The sequence below is a fragment of the Dromiciops gliroides genome, chromosome 3 (genome assembly GCF_019393635.1).
Source record: "Dromiciops gliroides isolate mDroGli1 chromosome 3, mDroGli1.pri, whole genome shotgun sequence".
NCBI lineage: Eukaryota > Metazoa > Chordata > Mammalia > Microbiotheria > Microbiotheriidae > Dromiciops > Dromiciops gliroides.
In genome coordinates, this window is record NC_057863.1 from 47152895 (window position 1) to 47178276 (window position 25382).

Consider the following 25382-nt stretch of genomic DNA (forward strand, 5'->3'; position numbering starts at 1 on the left):
CTCACGTACTCTGATGGTACCGTTTTGTTGCTCCTTGTTGCCTTTAGTTATCCCAGAACATTGTCTCTGCCAAGAATCACTTTTAGTCTGTCACCAGGCTATTCTCTGATGTCATTGGTTACTTCAGTTCCTCGAGGTCACCTATTGCTCTCCACTCCCAGGTGCTGAATTTAACTGGCTAGAAAATCTCTTCCTTATGAAGGGGGATTGATGTTCTTTTAGGGAAGAGTTGTCATACCCAGCTAGGAAGTTAAAGAAAGACAGCAGAGTGTTCCAGGAAAAGATTCAATCTATTCTTTTAACTTTCTCTTTCTGATGTTGATGAGGGTCCCAAACAATCTCCCTAGAGGTTAGAAAATTCCTTGCAACTCCTATTATCACTGAATATGAGCTTGGGGGGAATCCTTCCCTTAAAAAAACAAAACAAAAACAAAAACAAACCAAACCAAGAGTTCTGTGGGAGCCTGGGCTAAGGAGGCTGACCTTACTCCAAAAGTCTTCTTGACATGTGAATGAAGCTGAGGGCCAGAACAAAAACTAGAATAAGCAGGGAGTTCTCATCCCAGCCTTTATTACGAATATCTGCTGGGTTCATGTCATCCCCACCGACTTCCTCATTGTGTGATCTTGGCTTTTAAACTCTCTGGGCCTCAGATTTGTCATCTGTAAAATAAGGAAGTTGGGCTAGAAGAGTTCTTCTTCTCCTTCTTAGCGTTATGGGCCTCTTTATCAGTCTGATGAAGCCAATGGATCCTTCTCAGAATAATGTTTTGTTGCTATATTTGTAATTGATGGAAACCATTGTTTCAGTTAGAGGTTAGTCAAAATGAATATTTTTTTTCCCCATCTAAGTTCACAGACCCCTGAAATCTATCCATGGATGACCTCTGAGGAGACCTTTCTATCTCTGAATCCTATGATCACCTAAGAAGACAGTAGGACTCTACTATGTCTAGAGCCACTTATAGCCATAAAAACTACTCTCTCAGGAAGGGAGGGAGAAAAAATTTGAAACTTGAAATCTTATAAAAACAAGTGTTGAAAACTATCTCTACATGTAACTGGAAAATAATAAAATACTTTTATAATTAAAAAATAAAACAAAACAAAACAAAACAAAAACAAAACCTATTCTCTCCCTAAGAATTTCTGGACTTGATCAATAAGGTCCCTTGCAATTCTAAGCCTCTGATCCCATGCAGTCCAGAGGGGAAGCCAAAGAGTACAGTAGCAGCAGGATCAAGCAGGAGAGCTGAGGGTACTTTCTACCCTACAGGGTAGAAGCTTGCCAAGACACAGGATTTAATAAATTCTCCTAATGTTTTATGGAATGTTTGCTGATCCCAATCATCACCCTTCTGTAGAGCTACCCTAATACCATTTCTGGTCACTAGGTTCATGCAGGACAATACTGTACTGTCTCAGAAAACAGCTACCATCCAACTCATAAACACCGGCCAACGACAGATTCAGGCTTGTCTGAGCCCTTGCTGAGGTTCTGTAATAGCATCAGCCAATGCAATAAGGGAGAAAAACCTCACGTCTCTGTGGCTGCAGTCCAAGATGGGCAAACAGATTTCTTCAATAAAAGGACCATACAAACACATTCTAGGATTCAAAGAATGCTGTTCTGCTAGCTGTATACTTCTTAATCTAGCTCAGGTGACTGAAGGCATGCCACTTCCCACAGCATAGTCTTGTATTGCACAATTGTATACATAAACATCGCCAGCAACCTAGGTGCTATTTATGCAATCAGATATACGTTCTCCCAGGAAGCTGTGGTCACATCTTCCAAGAAGCCTACTGAGAATTTAGGGAAACAAAAGCCACTTTACTGTTTTGTGTTTTTTTTTTCTGGCAGGACTAGGAAACATTAGTTAGCCTATGAATAAAATATCCTTCTAAGCTTACCCCAAATACTTGTGGGTAAGAACTTGTCCTTAGTACTTTCATCAAATGCTGAATATCGGCAGCTATTTGGTAATAAGCTACATTTGGAGAATATTCCATTTTGTTTGTTGTGTTTGTCTTTATGTTGTGATTGTGTGAAAGGGTGATCTGCCTTTGGGCAATTAAAAAAAAAATAACTAGTGCCCTTTTCCAGTTTTACAGGAATTGTTCTACCCCTAAAGGTATTACATGAACAATTCAAAATGACCTTATGAAAGGTATCTTGTAACTATCTTAGACTTTTGCAAAGGCTTTTTTTTTTTACAATTCCTTTACAAAGTATTATAGTTTTTAAGAAAAGAATCATAGATCCAGAAGGTACTTCCGAGACCGTCTAATTCAACTGTCCCATTTTTTTATAGAGAATGAAATTGAGGTGTTTAGGTGACTTTCCTCAGGTTACACAGGCAGAAGAAATTGTCAGAGGCAGGATTTGAACCCAGTTAGTTATTCTGATACCCACAGCAGCACCCTTTCCACAGTGCCATACTATCGCTTATAAAAAAGGCCCATTTTTTGGAGGGACCCAATGGAAGAAAAATAATAGAAACAAAGGGAAAATGAATGTGATTTTGGGTGGGGTAATGAAGTGAGGAACGAGGTAGTTTAGCCTATCATCTTCCATCTAGAAGAGAATGAGGGAAAGCCTTGTGAACCATACTTTTAAATTCATGCTTCTAAAATAAGAGAGGCCCTGTGTTTGAGTGGATGGAGAGCCAGTCCTGGAGTCAGGTAAACCTGCCTCTGATAGATACTTTTGGGGTTTTTTCCCCTTCCATCTTTCTCAATTTACTGTTTGTTTATTTATTATCATTATTCAATTATTGTATAATTTTTTTAGAATTTGGAGTTCCAAATTCCATCCCTCCCTTACTCATTGAGAAGGTTTGCAATATGATACCCATTGCAGAATTGGAACACCAATGCACTGTTGGTGGAGCTGTGAACTGATCCAACCATTCTGGAGAGTAATTTGGAACCATGCCCAAAATGCTATAAAAACTGTGCATACCCTTTGAACCAGAAATACCACTATGAGGTCTATATCCCAAAGAGATCATAAAAAAGGGGAAAGGACCCACATGTATAAAAATAATTAAAGCTGTTCTTTTTGTGGTGGCAAAGAATTGGAAATTAAGGGAATGCCTATCAATTGGGGAATGACTAAACAAGTTGTGGTATATGAATGTAATGGAATACTATTGTGCTATAAGAAACAAGGAGTGGGGCAGCTAGGTGGTGCAGTGGATAGAGCACTGGCCCTGGATTCAGGAGGACCTGAGTTCAAATCCGGCCTCATACACCTGACACTTACTAGCTGTGTGACCCTGGGCAAGTCACTTAACCCCAATTGCCTCACCCAAAAAAAAGAGAAAGAAAGGAAGGAAAAAAGGAAGGAAGGAAGGAAGGAAGGAAGGAAGGAAGGAAGGAAGGAAGGAAGGAAGGAAGGAAGGAAGGAAGGAAGGAAGGAAGGAAGGAAGAAAGAAAGAAAACAATGAGCAGGCAGATTTCAGAAAAACCTGGAAAGACTTACATGAATTGATGCTGAGTGAAATGAGCAGAACAAAGAGAACATTATACACAGTATCAACAACATTGTGTGATGATCAACTGTGATACACATAGCTCTTCTCAGCAATACAATGATCCAAGACAATGGCAAAAGGCTCAGGAAGGAAAATGCTCTCCACATACAGAAAAAAGAACTCTGGAATCTGATTGCAGATGGAAGCTTATTACTTTCACTTTTGTTATTGTTCTTTCTTCTTTCTTGTGTTTTTTTTTTCCCTTTGGTTCTGACTCTTCTCTTACAAAGAGACTAATGTGGAAATATGTTTAACATGATCGTAATATATAATTTCTATCAGATTGCTAACTGACTTCAGAAGGGGGGAGGGAAAGGAGAGTGATTTGGAACTCAAAATCTTACAAAAGTGAATGTTGAAAACTATCTTTATATGTAATTTGAAAAAAAAAAGGTCTGGCAAAATGAAAAAAAAAATTATGATAACCATTGTACAGGTGACACCTACTTTGAAGAGGCAACATGAAACAGTGGGAGGAATACTGGATTTGGAATTAGAGGTCTAGAATTTAAACGCTGCTTCTGATTCTATCTATTCAGGAAGGAAGAGCCACAGGAGGAGGGTTCAGGGAGTGCTGGCCCGGCAATTGACTCAATTCAACAAACATTAGCTGAATTGTTTGTTGAACTCAACTGACAGGCAAACAGTGAGGTAGGCCCTTGTTTTACACACACACACACACACACACATATATTTATCTATCCTTAGGAGAATGTAAGCTTCTTGAGAGCAGGTTTTGTTTTTGTATCTCTGGCTCCTGACATAGTGTCTCAAACCTAAGATTACTTTTTGAATTGAAATGAACTCAAATGAAGCTGACTCATATGACTAGGAAACTACTATACTTTCACGATGAGGGTAGAGTGTCTAGTTTTGAGAATTTTGGGGAACTTGGCATGGCTTCCCCTTTCTTCAGAAAATGAAAACAATAACTTACTGCTTATTAACGTTTAGAATTTATAAGGGTGTGTGTGTGTGTGTGTGTGTGTGTGTGTATGTGTGTATTTGTGTGTGTTTTGTGAAAAGAAAGACTGGGGTAGTTTGCCCCCAACTTTACAGTTTTCCGGTAACCTTTTTCTGCTCAAGAGCCTTAGCTACACTAATTTTGTTGCATCATCTACACAACAACAGGGGACAAAGCCAGAAGTTTTTACGAAACTAAATGAAGGACAAGGAGTAAACATTTCCTTTTTTTTGGTTTGCTTTGGGTTTTTTTGGTGGGCAATGAGGGTTAAGTGACTTGCCCAGGGTCACACAGTTAGTGTCAAGTGTCTGAGGCCAAATTTGAACTCAGGTCGTCCTGAATCCACCTAGCTGCCCCCAGGAGTAAACATTTCCAATAAAACTGGAGAGAAGCAGGGCTCTTTCCCAAACAAAATGACACAAGGTTATTTAAACTCTTTATCCCCTTAGTTTGTGGACTCAGTAGCAAGTCAAACTAAGTTACTCTTAATCCTAAGTGAATCAGTTAGAAGGGATAGGAGATGGAGGGTTGGAATGGACATCAGGAAAAACTGGTTCAAATCCTTCCTTAGTCACTAGCACAACTCTGGACAAGTCACCTAACCCCTCTGAGTATCAAATTTCCTCATCCCTGAAATGGCAGATAGCACCTACCTCCCTGGGTTGTTGTGAAGATTAAATGAAATAACATGTAAGGTGTTATGCAAACCTTATAGCACATATAAATATTAGCTGTTCTCATTATTAAAATCAAAAGGACAAATATCTTAACAACAGACGAATAGAGTACAGCTCAGTGGTCTTTGAAACTTGAATCTTTTCTTCCCATCCCTGCTTCTTGGACAGCAGGACTAAGTTATACCTCAATATGCATACTCTCTTTACTTTTTTCCCCTCACTTAGAAAGAAAACAAACCAACCCTCTACATCTACAATGCCGTAACTCAAGAAACAATACCAATAATGGGAAACATTTACCTCCTTGGTAAAAAAGTATCCTATCTGAAAACACTGATAACACTGAGATGTGGCTTTCCAGTGAGTATCTTCTGTCTCCGGACTCCTCAAGGAAGGGAGATGTATGACTGTAACACACTGATTGATTACCAAACAGATATAGGTACAGTATATGATTTTTTTTTAACTTTGGAAACTCTTTCTAAAACTTGTTTATCACAGGTCAATTTATCATACAACAAACTCCAAGGTTTTGTCTGAATCTTTTTTTTTTTGCGGGGGGGGGGGTACAGAAATTTGGCTTCAAATTAATATAAAAAATAATAACATTTTTTATATAATGTAGGTTCTAATATCCCCATTTAACAGATAAATAAACTGAGGCTTAGAGGAGTAATACTGAATATTACTTGAAGTAAATGAGTTGAGGATTGGAGAAAGGGAAGGTCTAGAGAAGGAAGACTTTTAGTTATACTATCTAAAGATACTTGTTATAATGAGGTTGAATTTGTGTTGTAAGTTTGGTACTAGTAGTACTTTGCTTTAGCTTTTCAAAACTGTAGAATTCATATAGTGGTAACATAAAAAATAACAAGCATTTATAGTGTTTTAAGATTTGCAAAATGCTTTATAAATATGATCTCATTTTATCCTCACAATAACCCTGGGAGCCAGGTGCTATATTTATCTTCATTTTACAAAAAAGGAAACCAAGGCAGCAAGAGGTTAAGTGATTTGCTTGGTCACATAGCTAGCAAGTATTTGAGAATGGTTTTTCTTTCTTTTTTTATTTTCTTTTATTTTTTTTAGTGAGGCAATTGGGGTTAAGTGACTTGCCCAGGGTCACACAGCTAGTAAGTGTTAAGTGTCTGAGGCAGGATTTGAACTCAGGTACTCCTGACTCCAGGGCCAGTGCTCTATCCACTGTGCCACCTAGCTGCCCGGATGGTTTTGATTTCTTCACTCTAAGTTTGGTCATTGAATCACCCAGCTGCCTCTTATCTAATGAAATCTCCAAACAGTTATGAAGACTTAATAATTTTCCTTTCTCTTATTCTTGTTTCAGGACCTCAAAGCCCTTTGAGATATATTCATCTAAACTCCCCAAACACCACAAAACTCTGTAGCAAAATTTTGTCCCTGTTTTATAACAGGGCAACTGACGGCCAGAAAAGTTACATGATTTGCCCCTTTTCACTTGCTGTATTGTGTAGCTTTTGTTTGCCTGGCACTGTACTAGACATTAGGGAGCATTAGAAGAAGTAATTGTTTGCCATCCTTTGTGCTAAAAGAACTTGCAAGCTGCTTTCTTATACCAAACATCAGAGCATCAATGGCAAGCTGGCAATAGACCCTGCTTTGCTTGCTTTCAGATGATCTTGCTGATCATTTAATATGACAACCCCTCTCTCTACCTCTATAGCAATCATTCAATCAATACACTTTCACTGAATGACTATTATGATGGTTGTTTTGATGTGGTTGGGATACATGGAACACTATAGTCTCCTTAGAATTGAAAACAATTATCAATTAAAGCCAAGGAAGAGACTTTTGTGGCTGTGAGCAGGCAGAAATATGTTTTAAAAAATGAGGAATTATTAAGAAGTAAAGTACAGATTATTAGGAGGGAGCAGCTAGGTGGCTCAGTGGATAGAGTTCTGGGCCTGGAGTCAGGAAGACCTGAGTTCAAATCCAGTCTTGGATATTTACTAGCTGTGTGACCCAGTGCAAGTCACTTAAACTCTCTCTGTTCACCTTAATTTAGTAGAGAAGGAAATGGCAAACCACTCCAGTATTTTTTCAAGAAAACTCCATGGATAGTATGATCCACAAGGTCATGAAGAATTGGACATGACTGAACAATAACAACAACAGGTTATGTATTAACAAAAAATTTAAGAGCAAAAGAGATCTGATGTTCATGTGGCAAGAACAGATGATAACCAGTGGAAAAGCTGTGTACTCATTTGGTATCCAAGAGAAGTCACTACAAAGTGAGGAACTTATGGGAGGATATAGATAAGAACTACCTAGGAATCCTAGAACTCCTCCATCCTGAGAGGCAACATGATATGGTAGATTCAGTGCTCCTTGCAGGCTCTCTCAAGTTTCACCCCCTTCCCAATACCATCTGATATTTCCTTGCATAGGAAAAAGATGTGTAAAAATTTAAAATCCCAGGCCATCTTTGTGGGTCTAGGCCATTCCTCCCCCTTGCAGAGGAAATATTGTAGATAGGAAGGGCATAGGATCAAAATATGTGTAATCTCACAATAAATTAGTATTTTATAGATAATTAAGTACCAGTAAATTAAATAATTGAATTTAGAATGGGCTGTTAAAACTCTGCTTTCTCATCCTATCACTAGGGAAATTAAATATCTTATTAGAAAAAAAAATTCAGGAGATGGGAACCCTTTAATAAATAAACTTTGAATTTCCAATTATGGAGTCTTTGACAAGTATTTTAATCAAAGCATTACTAAAGAACCATTGTGGCTCTTCTAGATATGGAATCACCATATTTATTATCATGGTAAAGCTAATCAGAGTCAGGGTCAAGTTATAGTAAATTGGGACAGGAAACACAAGATCAGCAACTGTGGGGAAATAAAGACAGCAAATAGGAAGGAAGATCAAGAACACATGATGTCTAAATTAGGCGTTGAAGCCAAGGAATATGCTGTTAGGTAGTCAAGTTCTGCTAAGTCAAGATCAAGACCACTGGGGAGCAGAACCAGGAGGATTAGGTTCAGTCACATGTTCTAGAAGAAGGTAGAACTCCAACAGGCATGATGGATCTTATATGATCCCCTCTCTGCTTACACATTAAGCCCTACATGCCAAGCTATACTTTCCTCTTGAAAAAAGGAAGAAAAGGCAAATTAACAAATAATGGGCAAAGGGGAAGAAAAGGGAAATAACAGAATGGCAAAAGGGGAGAGAGGAACAGCATAAAAAAGAAAAAGAAGAAAGAAAATAGAGAATGGAAGATACTGTCTTAGGTCATATAAAAGGTATCATATAGACTAAAATAATTATGACAGCATTTTTATGGTATTATATGCTACCAAGCATTCTTAGTATCCAAGACCAAAAGGGTTCAAAAGAGCATTTTTTAAAAATATGGATGTATACATATTTTTTGAAAACTGTTTATGTCCTTTGACCATGCACATGCATGAGAAACTTAATCAATAGTATAGATGAGGAAATAGAAGAACTTTGAATTCAGGGTGGCATTTCCAAATAAATGACTAAGCTGGAAGTAGAATCCTTCCAGACTAATACAGAGGCTAGTTGTGCTCTCCTGACAGAAACACACATTCCATCACATCCACAATAGCAAGCCAATTCCATTTTGGCCAAGCAAAGTCTGTGAACTACAAATCACCGTCAAAGACAAGGATGATAAAATGTTATTCATCTTCATCTACAGGAACAACTCTTCGCTTAGATGTATGGGATGGATGGAAAGAATTTCTGACTGGTTGTCTCCAAGGACAAAAGCTTAAAGTCCAACGGTATCTATCAGAAGAGGAGCCAGTACTCAAGTATGGTTGCTAAAAATAAATGTTAACTATATTAACAAAGTTAATTTTTCCCTGTAAGCAATATTCACAAGAACAGCTATTCCTAATAATCCTTGACACAAATCTGCAGTGTTGTAGTATATGGTAGTCCTAAAATACTCCATAAGAAATCCAGAGTTAGGGGGCAGCTAGGTGGTGTAGTGGGTAGAGCACTGGCCCTCGATCCAGAAGGACCTGAGTTCAAATCTAGCCTCAGACACTTGACACTCACTAGCTATGTGACCCTGGGCAAGTCACTTAACCCTCATTGCCCCTACCAAAAAAAAAAGAAACGAAAAGAAATCCAGAGTTAGAAGGAATCTTAGAAGTCATCTTGACCATTTCTTATTGTCTGGGTCTTCATCATATACAGCAAAATAAGGAATATATGTAGTAATGGTTCATAGCCATAAAATATGGTATTTCAGGTTGGTTATTTGTGTGAAGAAAGTGTCACTGGTCAAGGCTTTGAAACTTCCTGTGAAGTTCCGGCTTTAACTCCAGCCTAGATTTTTGTTGACCTACTTGGATATCTGTTAGGTCTCCCTCTCAATTACCCCGTCCCCACAAAAAGTGTGTTCTCTCTCTAGGCTTGTTGATTGCAAATGAACTCAAGCAATCCCAACTCCTTCATTCTCTCCATCTCACTCTCATAGTGGGGTAGGAACCTGTCAGGGAGAGTAAATAATAAACAGGCTCAGCAATCCAGGTTGACTTAATCTCTTCCCACCAGCTAGTGGACTCATCCACTACACTACTGCCCTCTGCTGGACTGTCAGCCATTGCTAGTGCTTCTTCCTTAAAACAAGGGTGGTTATCTTTAGTCTTGTTCATAGCCACACCCAATGGGAACAGAAAAGAAGCTCCCAAGACCTTGTTGTTGCTATTTGTCCTTTGTTCTCCAAGAGGACCGTCAAATCCTGGGTAACATCATGACTTGCAGTGAATTGGATTTAAGTGAGGGAGGGCTATACAAGGTCACCAACCTCACTCTCTCCTCCAGAGTCATCTTGGTCTAGTGACAAGATATACATCAGGATGACTGCAGATGGCCCCAGATGCAATGAGAGACCTTGACCTTTTTAAATTAAGGTCTTTCCCATGTCTCAGTTTGCCTGAGGCAGTGCCCCATTCGGGGGTTATGGCTAGGTAGGAAATGAAGCAAAGAGAGGCCTCCTTTACTCAGTCAAAACAAACAAACAATTGGAGAAAGCAAGCAAGCAAGGAAGCAGGAAAGTCCCTGAGGGGACCCCAGAAGAGTTTCTGGCCAAACCTTGCCTATAGTGTTAGTTGAGACAATCAGTGAATGCTCACTTCTGCCAGGACCTGTGACCCAGACAAACAAGAGCCTCTCAGTCTGATGGGATGATATTAAATCAGCATGAATTGCTGAGTCTGAATATCATTCACTCTTTTTCCTGGCTTCCTTCAAAACTCATCTGGCTTTCTGGCTTCTTTCAAGATTCAGCTCAAATCTCCCCTTCTGTAGGAGATCTTGCCCACTCCTCCCTTCCCTATCACCTTCTGAGATAACCTTCTATTTATTTGTTTGTTTGTTTGTTTGTTTATTCATTTATTTGTTTGTTTGTTTATCTATATGTCCATTTATTAATAAAAGTATTTTATTATTTTCCAGTTACGTGTAGAGATAGTTTTCAACATTTGTTTCTATAATATTTCAAATTTCAAATTTTTCTCCCTCCTTCTCCTCTCTCCCCCCTCCCCTAGACAGCAGGTAATCTGATATAGGTTATATATACATAATAACATTAAATATATTTCTACATTAGTCATGTTATAAGAGAAGAATCAGAGCAAAAAGGAAAAACCTCAAAAAAGAAAAACAACAGCATCAAAAACAAAAGAAATAGTATGGTTCAATCAGCATCCATATTCCACAGTTCCTTTTTTTTTCCTCTGGATTTGGAGAGCCTTTTCCATCATGAGTCCTTTGGAATTTTCTTATACCGTTGTATTGGTAAAAAGAATCTAGTCTATCACAGTTGATCAACACATAATGTTGATGATACTGTGTATAATGTTCTTCTGGTTCTGCTCATCTCACTCATCATCAGTTCATGCAAATCCTTCCATGTTTCTCTGAATTCCTCCTGCTCATCGTTTCTTACAGCACAATAGAATTCCATTACATTCATATACCACAACTTGTTCAGCCATTCCCCAATTGATGGGCAACCCCTCAATTTCTAATTCCTTGCCACCACAAAAAGAACAGCTATAAACCTTTTTGTACATATGGGTCCTTTTCCCTTTTTTATGATCTCTTTGGGAAAAAGACCCAAAAGTGGTATTGCTGAGTCAAAGGGTATGCACAGCTTTATAGCCCTTTTGGCAAAATTCCAAATTGCTCTCCAGAATGATAACCTTCCATTTATAAAGCAGTATATGACTTATAAATATCTTGTGCGTATGTGTAGTTATTTGTATGTTATCTCCCTTATTGGAATGTTAGCTCCTCAAGGGTAGGGACCCTATTTCATCTTTCTATCCTCAGTGCTTACCACAGTGCCTGGCATACAGGAAGTACTTAATAAATGCTTGTTGATTTCTGACTCTTCCCTCATCCCAGTTGTTCTTAGATTCCTACCAAAGCTTTACCCAACTTGGTTATCATAGGAAGCTGACACGCTACAGCTGAAGGCACCGCCTTCAGACAATGTCTATCACATCTAGCTCTAGCCCCATATTGAACCACAAGCCAGAGCTTCCTTCCCTAGACTGCAATAGAGGAGTATATTCAGTGCAATCAAGGCACAAGCATGATCATCCCTCTTGCCTTACAACTACACCATTAACCTGGTCTCAGAAGCACCACTTCTAGTCTGTTTAATCCACTTATTGACCAAAACCAATTCTATATGAACTGTTAGAAAGGAATTATCTGGACCTTCACCATCTTCTGTCAAGTACTGCTCAGATTGGCATTTCAAGTCTTTTGCAAGCTGACTTCTCTCTACCATTGCCGGCTTGTTAACACTACTCCCTTTCACACACACACAAAACACTGTGTTCTAGTCAAGTTGGTCCATTTGTTGTTTCACAGACTTGGCACTCCATCTCCTATCTATCTCCACCATGCTTGGAATGTACTCTCTCCTCCCATCTGCCTGGAAGCCCTAGCCTTCTCAAAAGTTTAGCTCAGGTGCTAGGAAGTCTCTCCTGATCCTTTTACTTGTCAGCACTAGCTCCCTATTTCTCTTTGAATTATCATTCATAAGCTCATCTGTTCATATTTTGTATTCCCTCCCTCCCCTTTAGAAAGTAAGTTCCTTATTAGAATAGGCAAGGAGGAAACAAAACTATCACTCTTTGCAGATGATATGATGGTATACTTAGAGAATCCTAGAGAATCAACTCAAAAATTACTGGAAATAATTAACAACTTTAGCAAAGTAGCAGGATATAAAATAAATCCATATAAATCGTCAGCATTTCTATACATGGCCAACAAAGTCCAGCAGCAAGAGATAGAAAGAGAAATTCCATTTAAAGTAACAGTAGATAATATAAAATACTTGTGAGTCTACTTGCCAAGACAAACCCAGGAACTCTATGAACACAATTACAAAACACTCTTCACACAAATCAAATCAGATCTAAATAATTGGAAAGATATCAATTGCTCATGGATAGGCTGAGCTAATATAATAAAAATGACAATTCTACCTAAATTAATGTACTTATTCAGTGCCATACCAATCAGACTACCTGAAAATTATTTTATAGAACTAGAAAAAATAATAACAAAATTCATTTGGAAAAACAAAAAGTCAAGAATATCAAGGGAAATATTGAAAAAAAATGCACAGGAAGGTGGGCTAGCTGTACCAAATCTGAAGGTCTACTATAAAGTGGCAGTCATCAAAACTATCTGGTACTGGCTAAGAAATAGAGTGGAGGATCAATGGAATAGGCTAGGCACAGGAGACACAGTAGTAAATGACATTAGTAATGTACTGTTTGATAAATCCAAAAACTCTAGCTTCTGGGATAGAAATTCAGTATTTGACAAAAACTGCTGGGAAAACTGGAAGAGAGTATGGCAGAAATTAGGCATAGAACAACATCTGACACCTTATACTAAAATAAGGTCAAAATGGATACATGATTTAGCTATAAGAGGTGATACCATAGGTAAATTAGGAGAAGAAGGAATAGTCTACCTTTCAGATCTTTGGAAAGGAGAACAGTTTATGACCAAACAAGAGATAGAGAATATTATGAAATGCAAAATGGATTATTTTGATTACATTAAATTAAAATGGTTTTGTACAAACAGAAGCAATGCATCCAAAATTAGAAGGGATGCAGAAAGCTGGAAAACAATTTTTATGACCAGTACTTCTGATAAAGGCCTCATTTGTAAAATATATTGGGAAATAAATCAAATTTATAAGAATCCAAGTCATTCCCCAATTGAGAAATGGTCAAAGGGGGCAGCTAGGTGGCACAGTGGATAAAACACTGGCCTTGGATTCAGGAGTACCTGGGTTCAAATCCAGTCTCAGACACTTGACACTTAACTAGCTGTGTGACCCTGGGCAAGTCATTTAATCCTCATTGCCCTGCCCCCCCCCAAAAAAAACCCAACCAAACGAGAAATGGTCAAAGGATATGAACAAGGGGCAGCTAGGTGGCGCAGTGGATAGAGCACTGGCCCTGGAGTCAGGAGTACCTGAGTTCAAATCCAGCCTCAGACACTTGACACTTACTAGCTGTGTGACCCTGGGCAAGTCACTTAACCCCAATTGCCTCACTAAAAAAAAAAAAAAGGATATGAACAGGCAGTTTTCTGATGAAGAAATCAAAGCTATCTATTGCCATGAAAAAATGCTCTAAATCACTATTAATTAGAGAGATGCAAATTAAAACAACCCTGAGGTACCACCTGACCTATCAGATTGGCTAATATGACAAAAAAGGAAAATAATAAATGCTGGAGAAGCTGTGGAAAAATTGGAACACTAATGCATTGTTGGTGGAGCTGTGAACTGGTCCAACCATTCTGGAGAGCAATTTGGAATTATGCCCAAAGGGCTATAAAACTGTATACCCTTTGACTCAGCAATACCACTTTTGGGTCTTTTTTCCCAAGGAGATCATAGAAAAGAGAAAAGGACCCACATGTTCAAAAATATTTACAGCTGCTGTTTTTGTGGTGGCAAGGAATTGGAAATTGAGGGGATGTCCATCAATTGGGTAATGGCTGAACAAGTTGTGGTATATGAATGTAATAGAATTCTATTGTGCTGTAAGAAACGATGAGCAGAAAGAATTCAGAGAAACATGGAAGAACTTGCATGAACATTATACACAGTATCATCAACATTATGTGTTGATCAACTGTGATAGACTAGATTCTTCTCACCAATATAACGGTACAAGAAAGTTCCAAAGGACTCATGATGGAAAAGGCTCTCCAAATCCAGAAGAAAAAAAAAGGAACTGTGGAATATGGATGCTGATTGGACCATACTATTTCTTTTGGTTTGGGTGCTGTTGTTTTTCTGTTTTGAGGTTTTTCCTTTTTGCTCTGACTCTTCTCATAACATGACTAATGCAGAAATATGTTTAATGTTATTATGTATATATAACCTCTATCAGATTACCTGTTGTATGGGGGGGGAGGGAAGAGAGGGAGGGAGAAAAATTTGAAATTGGAAATCTTATATAAACAAATGTTGAGAAGTATGTCTACATGTAACTGGAAAATAATAAAATACTTTTATTTTAAAAAACAAACAAATAAACAAAAAAAAAGAAAGTCCACTTTGTGCGACTTTCATCCATGTCCTCCCATAAATTTTCCCCAAAGATCTACACAATGTATTCCTAACTATACCAAAAACTCTTTCGACATAGCAGGGATACCAGGAGAGAACTAGGGCTCTCCATTGGTGTCTCACTCCAACTACAATTATGTAATGTATAGGGCACTAAACTGGACGTCAAAAAGCCCCAAGTCCAAATTCTGCCATAGATACTGATTAGCTGTGTGACTCTAAGAAAATCTCAACCTCTTTGCCTTGGTTTCTTCATCCATAAAATGAAGAGACTCTCTGGCCTCCAAGGTCCATTCTACCCCTAAATCTATGATCCTATGATCCTTTTCACTGCACTTATATTTCTCTGATAACATTCTTTAAACACCCTTTCCTACATAATTCCTTATTTATAGTATGTTACCTCCAGCTCACACCCAACACATACCTCTCCTTTGGAGTAAGCCTCAACTTCAGTTTTTTGAAGATTCTAGTAGTTTATTACTTCATGTTGTCTAGTATCACTGAAGGAACTTTGTATGTGGTATAATATTTACAAATGGGGGCTGTGTGATTCAAATGACTTATTACTACTCACTTTACCAAAAGTTAATTGCTATAGTATTTAATAAGAACATTGGGGGGGGCAGCTAGGTGGCGATAGACGACTGGCCCTGGAGTCAGGAGGACCTGAGTTCAAATCCGAACTCAGACACTTAACATGTACTAGCTGTGTGACCCTGGGCAAGTCACTTAACCCCATTGCCTCACACACCCCCCCAAAAAAAAAGAAAAAAAAAAAGAATATTGTGGGGGGGCAGCTAGGTGGCACAGTGGATAGAGCAATGGACCTGGATTCAGAAGGACCTGAGTTCAAATCCAGACTCAGACACTTGATACTTACTAGCTGTGTGACCCTGAGCAAATCACTTAACCCCCACTGCCCTGCAAAAAAACAAAAACAAAAACAAACCAAAAAGCCCCCAAGACTATTGTTGGCACACTTCTATCTAGCAAGAGATAAACACCTGCAATAGAATATTTAATAATGTGCTGGGTACCTAATTTTATCAGCTTTTTAAATTAATTTTCCTATTTTGCTATATTCACTCAGGTACCAGAAGAGGGTAGCACTTTATATGGCTGCATTTTATGGCTACATTGAGCTCACAGAGTGGACCCTACAGCAAGGAGTAAGGCCCAATCAAGCAGTTGGCGTCCATCCCTACCGAGAATGGTGTCATGAAACTTATCATCCCGATACGATGAAATGTCCCATTCACGTCGCTGCAGAAGCAGGCCAACTATTGATACTTAAGGCGTTCATCAATTACAATGTCCTGTGCCTGGATTGTAAAAATGCAGCAGGACAGATCCCACTGACCATTGCCCTCAAACACAAGCATAAAGACTGTGTATTGTATTTGGTGGCTAAGATGGGGTCCATGGTTTCTTATTCTAAACTTTCAATCCCCATGAGGATCTATATTAAAATAAAACAATGGATTCTCAGAGCTCAGCATCACATCCTTCAAAGAAGACACCGCAACGGGGCCCAGATGTTCAGAACTCGAGTTGGAGATTTTGTCATGGTGGATGGCTTCACCCAACCAAACATGACCTCCAAAGAATGGAGTAAAGCTGGGAACAAGGGGAGAAAAAACAAAGTTTCCAGACGGTCGAGTTTCCACGAAAAAACCCAAATCAGGAAAAGTGTGGATCCTTTGACAGTTTCACAGCAGCAGAAAAGTGTGGGAAGCATAAAACTGCCTCCGATAAAAGAAACAAATGAGTTTTCAAGATTACAAGAACGTCACCTGAGCAACCAGAAGAAAAAGATGACTAGGAATAAGGAAGTGAGGATGACCAATCTGTACTCAGCCCAAGTTCCTCTTCCTTCACTTACTACTAGAAGTTATTCACATCCTCCGTTTTTCTACATGACACCGGAGGCAGCACGTTTCCTAACTTCATCCCTTGAATCTTTCCTGGAACACAGTGGGAAGACTGCAAGAGAGAATGCAATCTACTGCTTAGCTACTGCAAGGTATTTTTCTTTTTTTTAGCCATTCGTGTAGGCCAGTGTTTGAAATTGTGCAACCTCAGTCAAAAAATATCATCCTTATCAGTAGCGTATTCTCTGAGGCACTTCTTCCAACTCTTTCATGAGTCAGGTTCCCAGAGCTTAGGGATGTAGACTTACAGTTTTGTTTTGTTTGCAGGGCAATGGGGGTTAAGTGACTTGCCCAGGGTCACACAGCTAGTAAGTGTCAAGTGTCTGAGGCCAGATTTGAACTCAGGTCCTCCTGAATCCAGGGCCAGTGCTCTATCCACTGCGACACCTAGCTGCCCCCTTGTAGACTTACATTAAAAAACACTTGGAATCAAATCTTGTCCCCTGCCTTCCAGTTTAAAACCATATCCACCATCTCAATGAAAAGGACCTAGGTAAGGGAGTGAGTAGTCAACTGCCCTCTGGAGACCCTGCCTGTATGAGTGCCCAGTTGGGAGATGAGCCCAGAGGAGGCGCTTAATTTGTATTATAGCTCATCCTGTCATAGGCCTCCAACAAACTCTACCACCCTATTCTCCCTTTAGTGTAGATTGATCTTATTAATCATCATCTGATTCCAACAGCATTCCATTCTTAGAAGGGTTTTTAGGAGAGAACTGAGTTGTGAAGGCCTCATGCCTATTCAGTATACCATATTTCTAATCAAGTGGAATGTGAGTTAGAAACACTCCAAGCCCATCAAATAAGGTCATGTGAGATTTGGCCTGATTCTATTTTAGGTTCTTAGTATGATATTACATAAATCAAAGATGATATCCTTTCCTCTCACTGTATTTTCATAAATGTTATGGAGTTCCCCAGTGAAGAGTTAACTGTTAAATCATAAGATCCTTGGTTTTGTTTTTTGTTTTCGAAGGCTAATAGGGAACTGATAACAGTTACGTACATTGCAATTGACTGTTTCTGTAAATGAGAACAAAACAAAGAATTTGAAAAATAGAGAGAAGAAAATGTATTAAAAAAGCATAGGTCCAGGGTCAGCTAGGTGGCGCAGTGGATAGAGCACTGGCCCTGGAGTCAGGAGGACCTGAGTTCAAATCTGGCCTCAGACACTTAACACTTACTAGCTGTGTGACCCTGGGCAAGTCACTTAACCCCCAATTGCCTCACCAAAAAAAAAAAAAAAAAAGCATAGGTCTGGAGTCAGTAAACTATAACCCTGGGCCAAATGATCCAACAGCTGTCTGCTTTTGTATTACCTGAAAACTGAGATGGTTTTTACATTTTTAAATAAAATTTTATTGTATCTTAAAATGTAAAAACTATTCTTAGCTTAAGGACCATATAAAACAGGGTATAAAAGGCTGAGGTTTGTCTACTCCTAGGAAATGATGAAAATAGAAGTAAATGGGTAAGTAATTGAGTAATAAAGGGAGTCAAAATGAATTAAGCAAAATAGTGAGGTGAAATTCTTGGAGATCCAAATTGGACAGGATGAGAAAACTGAAATATTAAACTGAATGAAAGTGATAGTATCTGGTGATAAGCAAAATTACTTGAACCAGATGCTTCTGACACATTCATTATCATTTACTTAAATTATTTCAGTGAGACATTTAGGGATACACTTACAATTTCATTCAGATTAATAATAAGCATTGAATATTTTTCTAGCACCTCAAGGTTTTGCAAAACACTTTACATATTTGTTATCTTATTTGATCCTCTTAACAACCCTGTGAGGGGGGTAGGTGCTACTATTTTCTCCATTTCACAAATGAGGAAACTGAAGCTGAAAAAGGTCAAATGGCTTAGCCAAGGTCCATAAAGGCTCCATAAAGAGTCTGAAGCAGGATTTGAATTTGAACTCAGTTCTTCCTGATTCCAGGCCCGACACCCTATTTAAGGTATCACCAAACTACTATAAAAGTTAATTGCGGGGCAGCTAGGTGGTGCAGTGGATAGAGCACCGGCCCTGGAGGCAGGAGGACCTGAGTTCAAATCCAGCCTCAGACACTAAACACTTACTAGCTGTGTGACCCTGGGCAAGTCACTTAACCCCAATTGCCTCACTAAAAAAAAAAAAAGTTAATTGCAAAAATTTGAACCCAAAGACCTCTCTACTTTTCCATTTTTACTTTCATAACCACACACTAGTTTCTTACTAATACAAAACATCAAAAGAATAGTAAAAATTTCCATTTGAAAAGAATAAGTGGAAAAGCTGGAATAAGATTAAAGGAAGAGGGGCAGCTAGCTGGTGCAGTAGATAGAGCATTAGCCCTGGATTCAGGAGGACCTGAGTTCCAATTTGACCTCAGACACTTGACACTTACTAGCTGTGTGACTCTGGGCAAGTCACTTAACCCTCATTGCCCCGTTAAAAAAAAAAAAAGAAGAAGAAGAACACCTGTACTTACAGTCAGAAAACCTAGGTGTTCATTCCACTGGTTAGTCCTGTGGCTATGGACGAGTTACTACTCTCTGGGCCTCAGGTTGGACTAAATGATCTCTGAAATGTCTTTATGATCTTCTTTATTTTACTTTACCTCAGTTTCTTCATCTGTAATATGAGGGGTTGACCTAGGCAGCCTGGAAGGTCCCTTCCTTCTAAGTTTTAAAACCTTACAAATTGGGCAGCTAGGTGGCACAGTGGATAGAGCACCGGCCCTGGAGTCAGGAGTACCTGAGTTCAAATCTGGCCTCAGACACTTAACACTTATTAGCTGTGTGACCCTGGGCAAGTCACTTAACCTCAATTGCCTCACTTAAAAAAAAATTAAATTAAAACCTTACAAATTGTAATCTTCTTATAATAGCCATGTGAGAACCAACTGTCATCCTGGGATTTGTAGTTCAGGGGACAAATGTGTCTGCTCAGCCCTGGAAGCAGTTTGGAACTATTTGGGACTAGTCAGAAGGGCAGCTTGGCAGTCTTCGAGACACAGAAGAAGGAGAGGAGGAATTTAAAGACTGAGCAGCAACTGCAGTGGGGAGACTGTCTCCAGTTCTGCTCAGGACAGCAATTTAGTTGACTAAAAGCAGTCACAAGGGGCAACAGATAGAGGGAGAAAATGCAAAGGAAATATTGAAAGGAGAAAGCAAAAGGGAGGCTCTAAATGTGTCCCTATCCCCCTCTTACTGGCCAGCCAACTGTACCTCCCCAGCAACACCCACACCCATTGGAGACACATCATGATTCTGTAATTTCCAGGCCCATGTAATTATCATGCTGTAGCATTCTGTGTACCAATTTTATCACAGTTTAATTTTTGAGAAGCTGCTCCTTTGTTACTAGGCAGGTTGCTGCCACCTAGTGGTGATCATTTGGGCATCTATGGGACCAAATTTGGACCCAACCTGGTTGCATTAACAATTCACAGGGTAAACAAATGTTAAAAAAAAAAAAAAAAAAGTTTTAGGGGCAGCTAGGTGATGCAGCGGAGAAAGCACTGACCCTGGATTTAAATCCCTTAATCTTTTTTTTTTTTTTTTTTTTTTTTTTTTGCAGGGCTATGGGGGTTAAGTGACATGCCTAGGGTCACACAGCCAGCAAGTGTCAAGTGTCTAAGTCTGGATTTGAACTCAGGTACTCCTGAATCCAGGGCTGGTGCTTTATCCACTGAGCCACCTAGCTGCCCCCATCCTGGATTCAAATCCATCCTCAAACTTGACACACTTACTAGCTGTGTGACCCTGAACAAGTCAGTTAACCCTCATTGACCAGCCCCCCAAAATTGTCTTAACATGTAATTGGGATACACACACACACACACATACACACACACACACACACACATATATATACACACACACATATATGTGTGCGTATACATACATCTCTCTCTCTCTCTCTCTTTCTCTGTGTATATATATATATATTTAAACAGTTCACAAGGTCACAAGTTTTAAAGTTGAAATGGCCTTAAAGATCATCCTTAACTCCAGCCTTTTGTTTTACAAATGAGAACACTGAGGCTCAAAGGCATTTCAGTAATTTAGGCGGGGCCATATAACTAAGTAACACAAGCAGTATTCAAACCAAGGTATACCAATTTAATTCAAGTGCCCACTGCGTACTAGCACTGTGGAAGGGGCTGGTGATACAAAGCCAAAAATGGAATCAGTCCCTGTCATCAGCGGAATCTAGTGCTTCTGCCAAAGATGACTAACTAGCCTACTTCTTTTTTTTTTTTTGGGGCAATAAGGATTAAGTGACTTGCCCAGGGTCACACAACTAGTAAGTGTTAAGTGTCTGAGGCCGAATTTGAACTCAGCTCCTCCTGAATCCAGGGCTGGTGTTTTATCCACTGTGCCACCCCATTAGCCTACTTCTTTATCCTCTACTGAGTTATCTGTGAGTAGAATTTTTTATTTGGTGAGGCAATGGGGGTTAAGTGACTTGCCCAGGGTCACACAGTTAGTAAGTGTCAAGTATCTGAGGCCACATTTGAACTCAGGTCCTCCTGAATCCAGGGCCAGTGCTCTATCCACTGCGCCACCTAGCTGCCCCGAGTAGAATTTTTTAACGACCTTCTAGAACACTAAAAAAAATTCTAACAATTGGATGATGAATTTTAAAATGATTTGTCCTAAGATTCACGGTGCACAACAAGACATGAAACATAGTTTTTATTTTACCAGTGGATGTTTTCAGAAAGGTATGGAGTGGGGGAGATCTCGGCCCCCAATAGGAAGGGTCACCCTCCGGAATACCAGGAAACATAAAAACAGGGTCAACCACAGGTGTTTATGAGAAATAACAATAGATTCTCCAAATTCAGTCTTTAACAGAATTTTTAGAAACAGGTTCCAGTTGCACACAAATGAAGAAAGGCAGGGTGAAGGAATGGCATTTCTTCATGTCTACTGTTCCTCTCAATGCTCCACTAAGAGCAAGAAAACAAGCGGCTGCCGAAAACAGCAATGAAAAACGCAGTCATATTATGCCTCTCTGCTTGTCCTTTTTTTTTTTTTTGGTTTTTTTTTTTTTTTTTGCAGGGCAATGGGGGTTAAATGACTTACCCAGGGTCACACAGCTAGTAAGTGTTAAGTGTCTGAGGCCGGAGTTGAACTCAGGTCCTCCTGAATCCAGGGCCAGCGCTTTTAACCACTGCGCCATCTAGCTGCCCCCCTCTGCTTGTCCTTTTAGAGGTCACTTTTCATGGTTTTCCATGGAGAGGGTTGGGTTTGAAGAAAAAACAGATACTCTTGCAGTCACTGGTCATGCTCCTGCTCCATGTACTGAGGGGCCCTTCCATCTCGATCTTCTCTCTTTTCTCTCAAGAGATCTTTAAAACTCCCACTGTACAGGGAGAAATATCACCTTCTAGTCTTGATCTCAAGTTAACTTTCTTTTCAAGTTGGGAAAAAAATAAGACTTCCCAAGGTCAGCAAGGACTGTTACATGTGTATTCCTACTGAGTTAAATGAAAATGAGGAGAATGTGAACAAAGTTTTAACTGCTTAAGATTCTATATTCTACTAAATTGATTTCTTTTGCCACTTTTGAGTTCCTGAGGAATAGTATTGCCATTATCCTCACTGTCCCACTTAAGACAAATTATTTACAAATTTAACAACTGATGTGAGAAAGATGCCAGGTTCTTTGTTGCAGATCCAACGTGCAATCTCTGGTTGGAAAAGGTAGACTAATTGACAGCTAAACCTACAGACTGAAGAATGTCCCTCATATCCAGATCAAAACAGGGAAAGATTAAGTTTCATGATCAATTGTTTTATTATTTTCCTGCAGTGCATTTAAAGAAAAACGATGGCTTCAGCAGTTAGAAATTGCAAAGACCATGGCAAAGAAGAGCATCTATCATCTAACTACCGAAGGCTGGACTTTGAAATGAAAATCTTCAGAAAGCTTTCCTTTGAGAAGAGAAACCCACATTTATTTGTGACTCTGTCAAAGTGCAGACATAATTCCTCATTTCTAATGCCAACAAACCTGATGCAAAAGCAGGGAGGAAGGGCTCATAATTAGGTAGGAAGGGTTTAACATTGAATACTGTCATCCCTGAATGTTGGCAACTTGAATCACCAAATCAGACTCTCAGATTTGGAAGGGATGGCAGAGGTCATGCAGTTCAACCACACCTGAACAAGAATCTCCTTTGCCACTTGACAAGGGGTGAAGAATTCCAGAAACGAGCAACTCCTCAGGTAGTCAATTTCACTTTTAGAGAGTTCTTGTTAACAAGTTTTTCCTTAGATTGAACTCAAATCTGTCTCTTCAACCAATTTTTCCTATTTCTGACTTCTGAAGTGGAGAAAATCTGGTCCCTCTCCCCACATTATATCCTTTTAATATTTGGAGATAGCTACCAATCTGGGGGGATTCTTTTTTCCAGTTGTTGAATGCAGCTGGCCTTGCCTGACCTCAGAGCTATGAATTGCCTGAGAATAATTGAGACTAGTTAAAAGATTATAAAACCAGTTTTTTTAAATGTTGAAATGCTGACATCAGAAGGGACTAGCTGATTTTGATCCCAACTGACCCTGTGATTGGAGCAGAGCCAAACTGCTTTCTTCTTTGCTGCACCTGAACCCTGAGCCTGTAGTTCCCACCTGATGTCACCCCTCTCCTCCAACCACCCTGACATTCCCTATGGACCTTTGATTATTATGCAAAACTACTTATACAACAGCTTCTCAAGCCTGTGCCTCCCATGAGATTCCCTCCCAGTTGAAAACCATTTAATCTTGGACATCTAGGTGGTACAGTAGATAAAGCATCAGGCCTGGATTCAGGAGGACCTTAGTTCAAATCCGGCCTCAGATACTTGAACCTTACTAGCTGTGTGACCCTGGGCAAGTCATTTAACCCTCCTTTCCCTGCAAAAGAAAGAAAGAAAGAAAGAAAGAAAGAAAGAAAGAAAGAAAGAAAGAAAGAAAGAAAGAAAGAAAGAAAGAAAGAAAGAAAGAAAGAAAAGTATTTAATTCTGTCTTTTCCCCCTTCTTAGGCACTCCATTACCCTGGTTTTGAATTGCAATTCCCTTGTCTTCATTAAAGATCCTAGTTTTTGCTACTTTGGTAGTCTTCTTTATTTCAAATTTATATATCAGGTGTCAGGAAGTGGGATTTGAAGATTCCTGCCTGCATGGTGACTGTTTTCAACCTTGGACACCCTGTACCAGCAAGGACTCCTTGTGTGGATTGGTCCTAGTGTTTTGGCCTGTGTAAGTCTTTCAAATATCCTGAATGCCTGTCTCATTTTGGTTGAGTTTTTGGCTCTTTAATCAGGGATTTGTTAAAAAAAAAAAAAAGATCCATGGGCAATTTGGGGTCTTTTCCAATAGATGCCCCTAAGAAGGGACAGCTGCTGGGTTTGTAATGGGGACCATATGTGGCCACTCTAAAAAGAAAACTGCTAGGTATATGTTTTGTACTTCTGTCTATCTTTGTGGAGGGCCAAGTACGTTGTGTGTATTTGTATATGTGTGTGTGTGTCTGAACAAAAAGCAAAGCTGAATTTTTTCTTCCCTTCTTGGTGGGAGCATTGTGGGACAGGGAGGATATGTTAATACCTGTAATAGCCTTTGGTTCTAGCGGTGGTGGTAACTGAAAGAGTTAAGCCTAGGTCACCTTTTTTTTTTTTTTTTACATATAAGGTATTTTATTTTTTCCGTTACATGTAAAGATAGTTCTCAACTTTTGTTTATACAAGCTTTACAATTTCAGATTTTTCTCCCTCCCTCCCCTCCCTCCCCCCTCCCCTAGACAGCAGGTAATCTGATATAGGTTATATCTATATATCTATATAGATATAGATATAGATATAGATATAGATATAGATATAGATATAGATATAGATTTATACACACACACATATATATATACACACACATATATATATACACATAATAACATTAATCCTATTTCTGCATTAATCCTGTTATAAGAGAAAAAATCAGAGCAGTGATGCAAAACCTCAAAATAGAAAAAAAAAACAACAGCACCCAAAACAAAAGAAACAGTATGGTTCAATCAGCATCTATACTCCACAGTTCTTTTTTTTTTTTTTTCCTTGGATTTGGAGATCCTCTTCTATCATGAGTTCCCTGGAACTCTTCTGTACCATTGCATTGGTGAGAAGAATATAGTTCATCACAGTAGGTCAACACTCAATGTTGATGATACTGTGTACAATGTTCTTCTGGTTCTGCTCATCTCACTCATCATCAGCTCACTCAAGACCCTCCAGGTTTCTCTGAACTCCTCCTGCTCATCATTTCTTACAGCACAGTAGTATTCCATTGTATTCATATACCACAACTTGTCCAGCCATTCCCCAGTTGATGGGCACCCCCTCAACTTTCAATTCCTTGCTACCACGTAAAGAGCAGCTATAAATATTTTTGTACATGTGGGTCCCTTTCCCCCTTCCATGATTTCTTTGGGAAAAAGACCTAAAAGTGGAATTTCTGGGTCAAAGTGTATGCACAGCTTTATTGCCCTTTGGGCATAATTCCAAATTGCTCTCCAGAATGGTTGGATCAGTTCACAGCTCCACCAACAATGCATTAGAACACCTCCTAGCTG

The 25382-nt window shown here is 39.2% G+C and overlaps 1 protein-coding gene across 1 annotated transcript in view; it reads left to right on the forward strand.

Moving 5' to 3' along the window:
* The window catches only part of ANKUB1 (ankyrin repeat and ubiquitin domain containing 1), a 35579-nt gene extending 11932 nt beyond the window's left edge, over positions 1-23647 (forward strand). Inside the window, exons 3-6 of the mRNA XM_043996858.1 lie at positions 5406-5622; positions 8902-9016; positions 15932-16864; positions 22587-23647. Coding sequence (XP_043852793.1) covers positions 5406-5622; positions 8902-9016; positions 15932-16864; positions 22587-22689 — 1368 coding nt within the window. The 3' untranslated portion in view covers positions 22690-23647. The remainder of the gene's footprint in view (positions 1-5405; positions 5623-8901; positions 9017-15931; positions 16865-22586) is intronic.
* The last annotated feature ends 1735 nt before the right edge of the window (positions 23648-25382 follow it).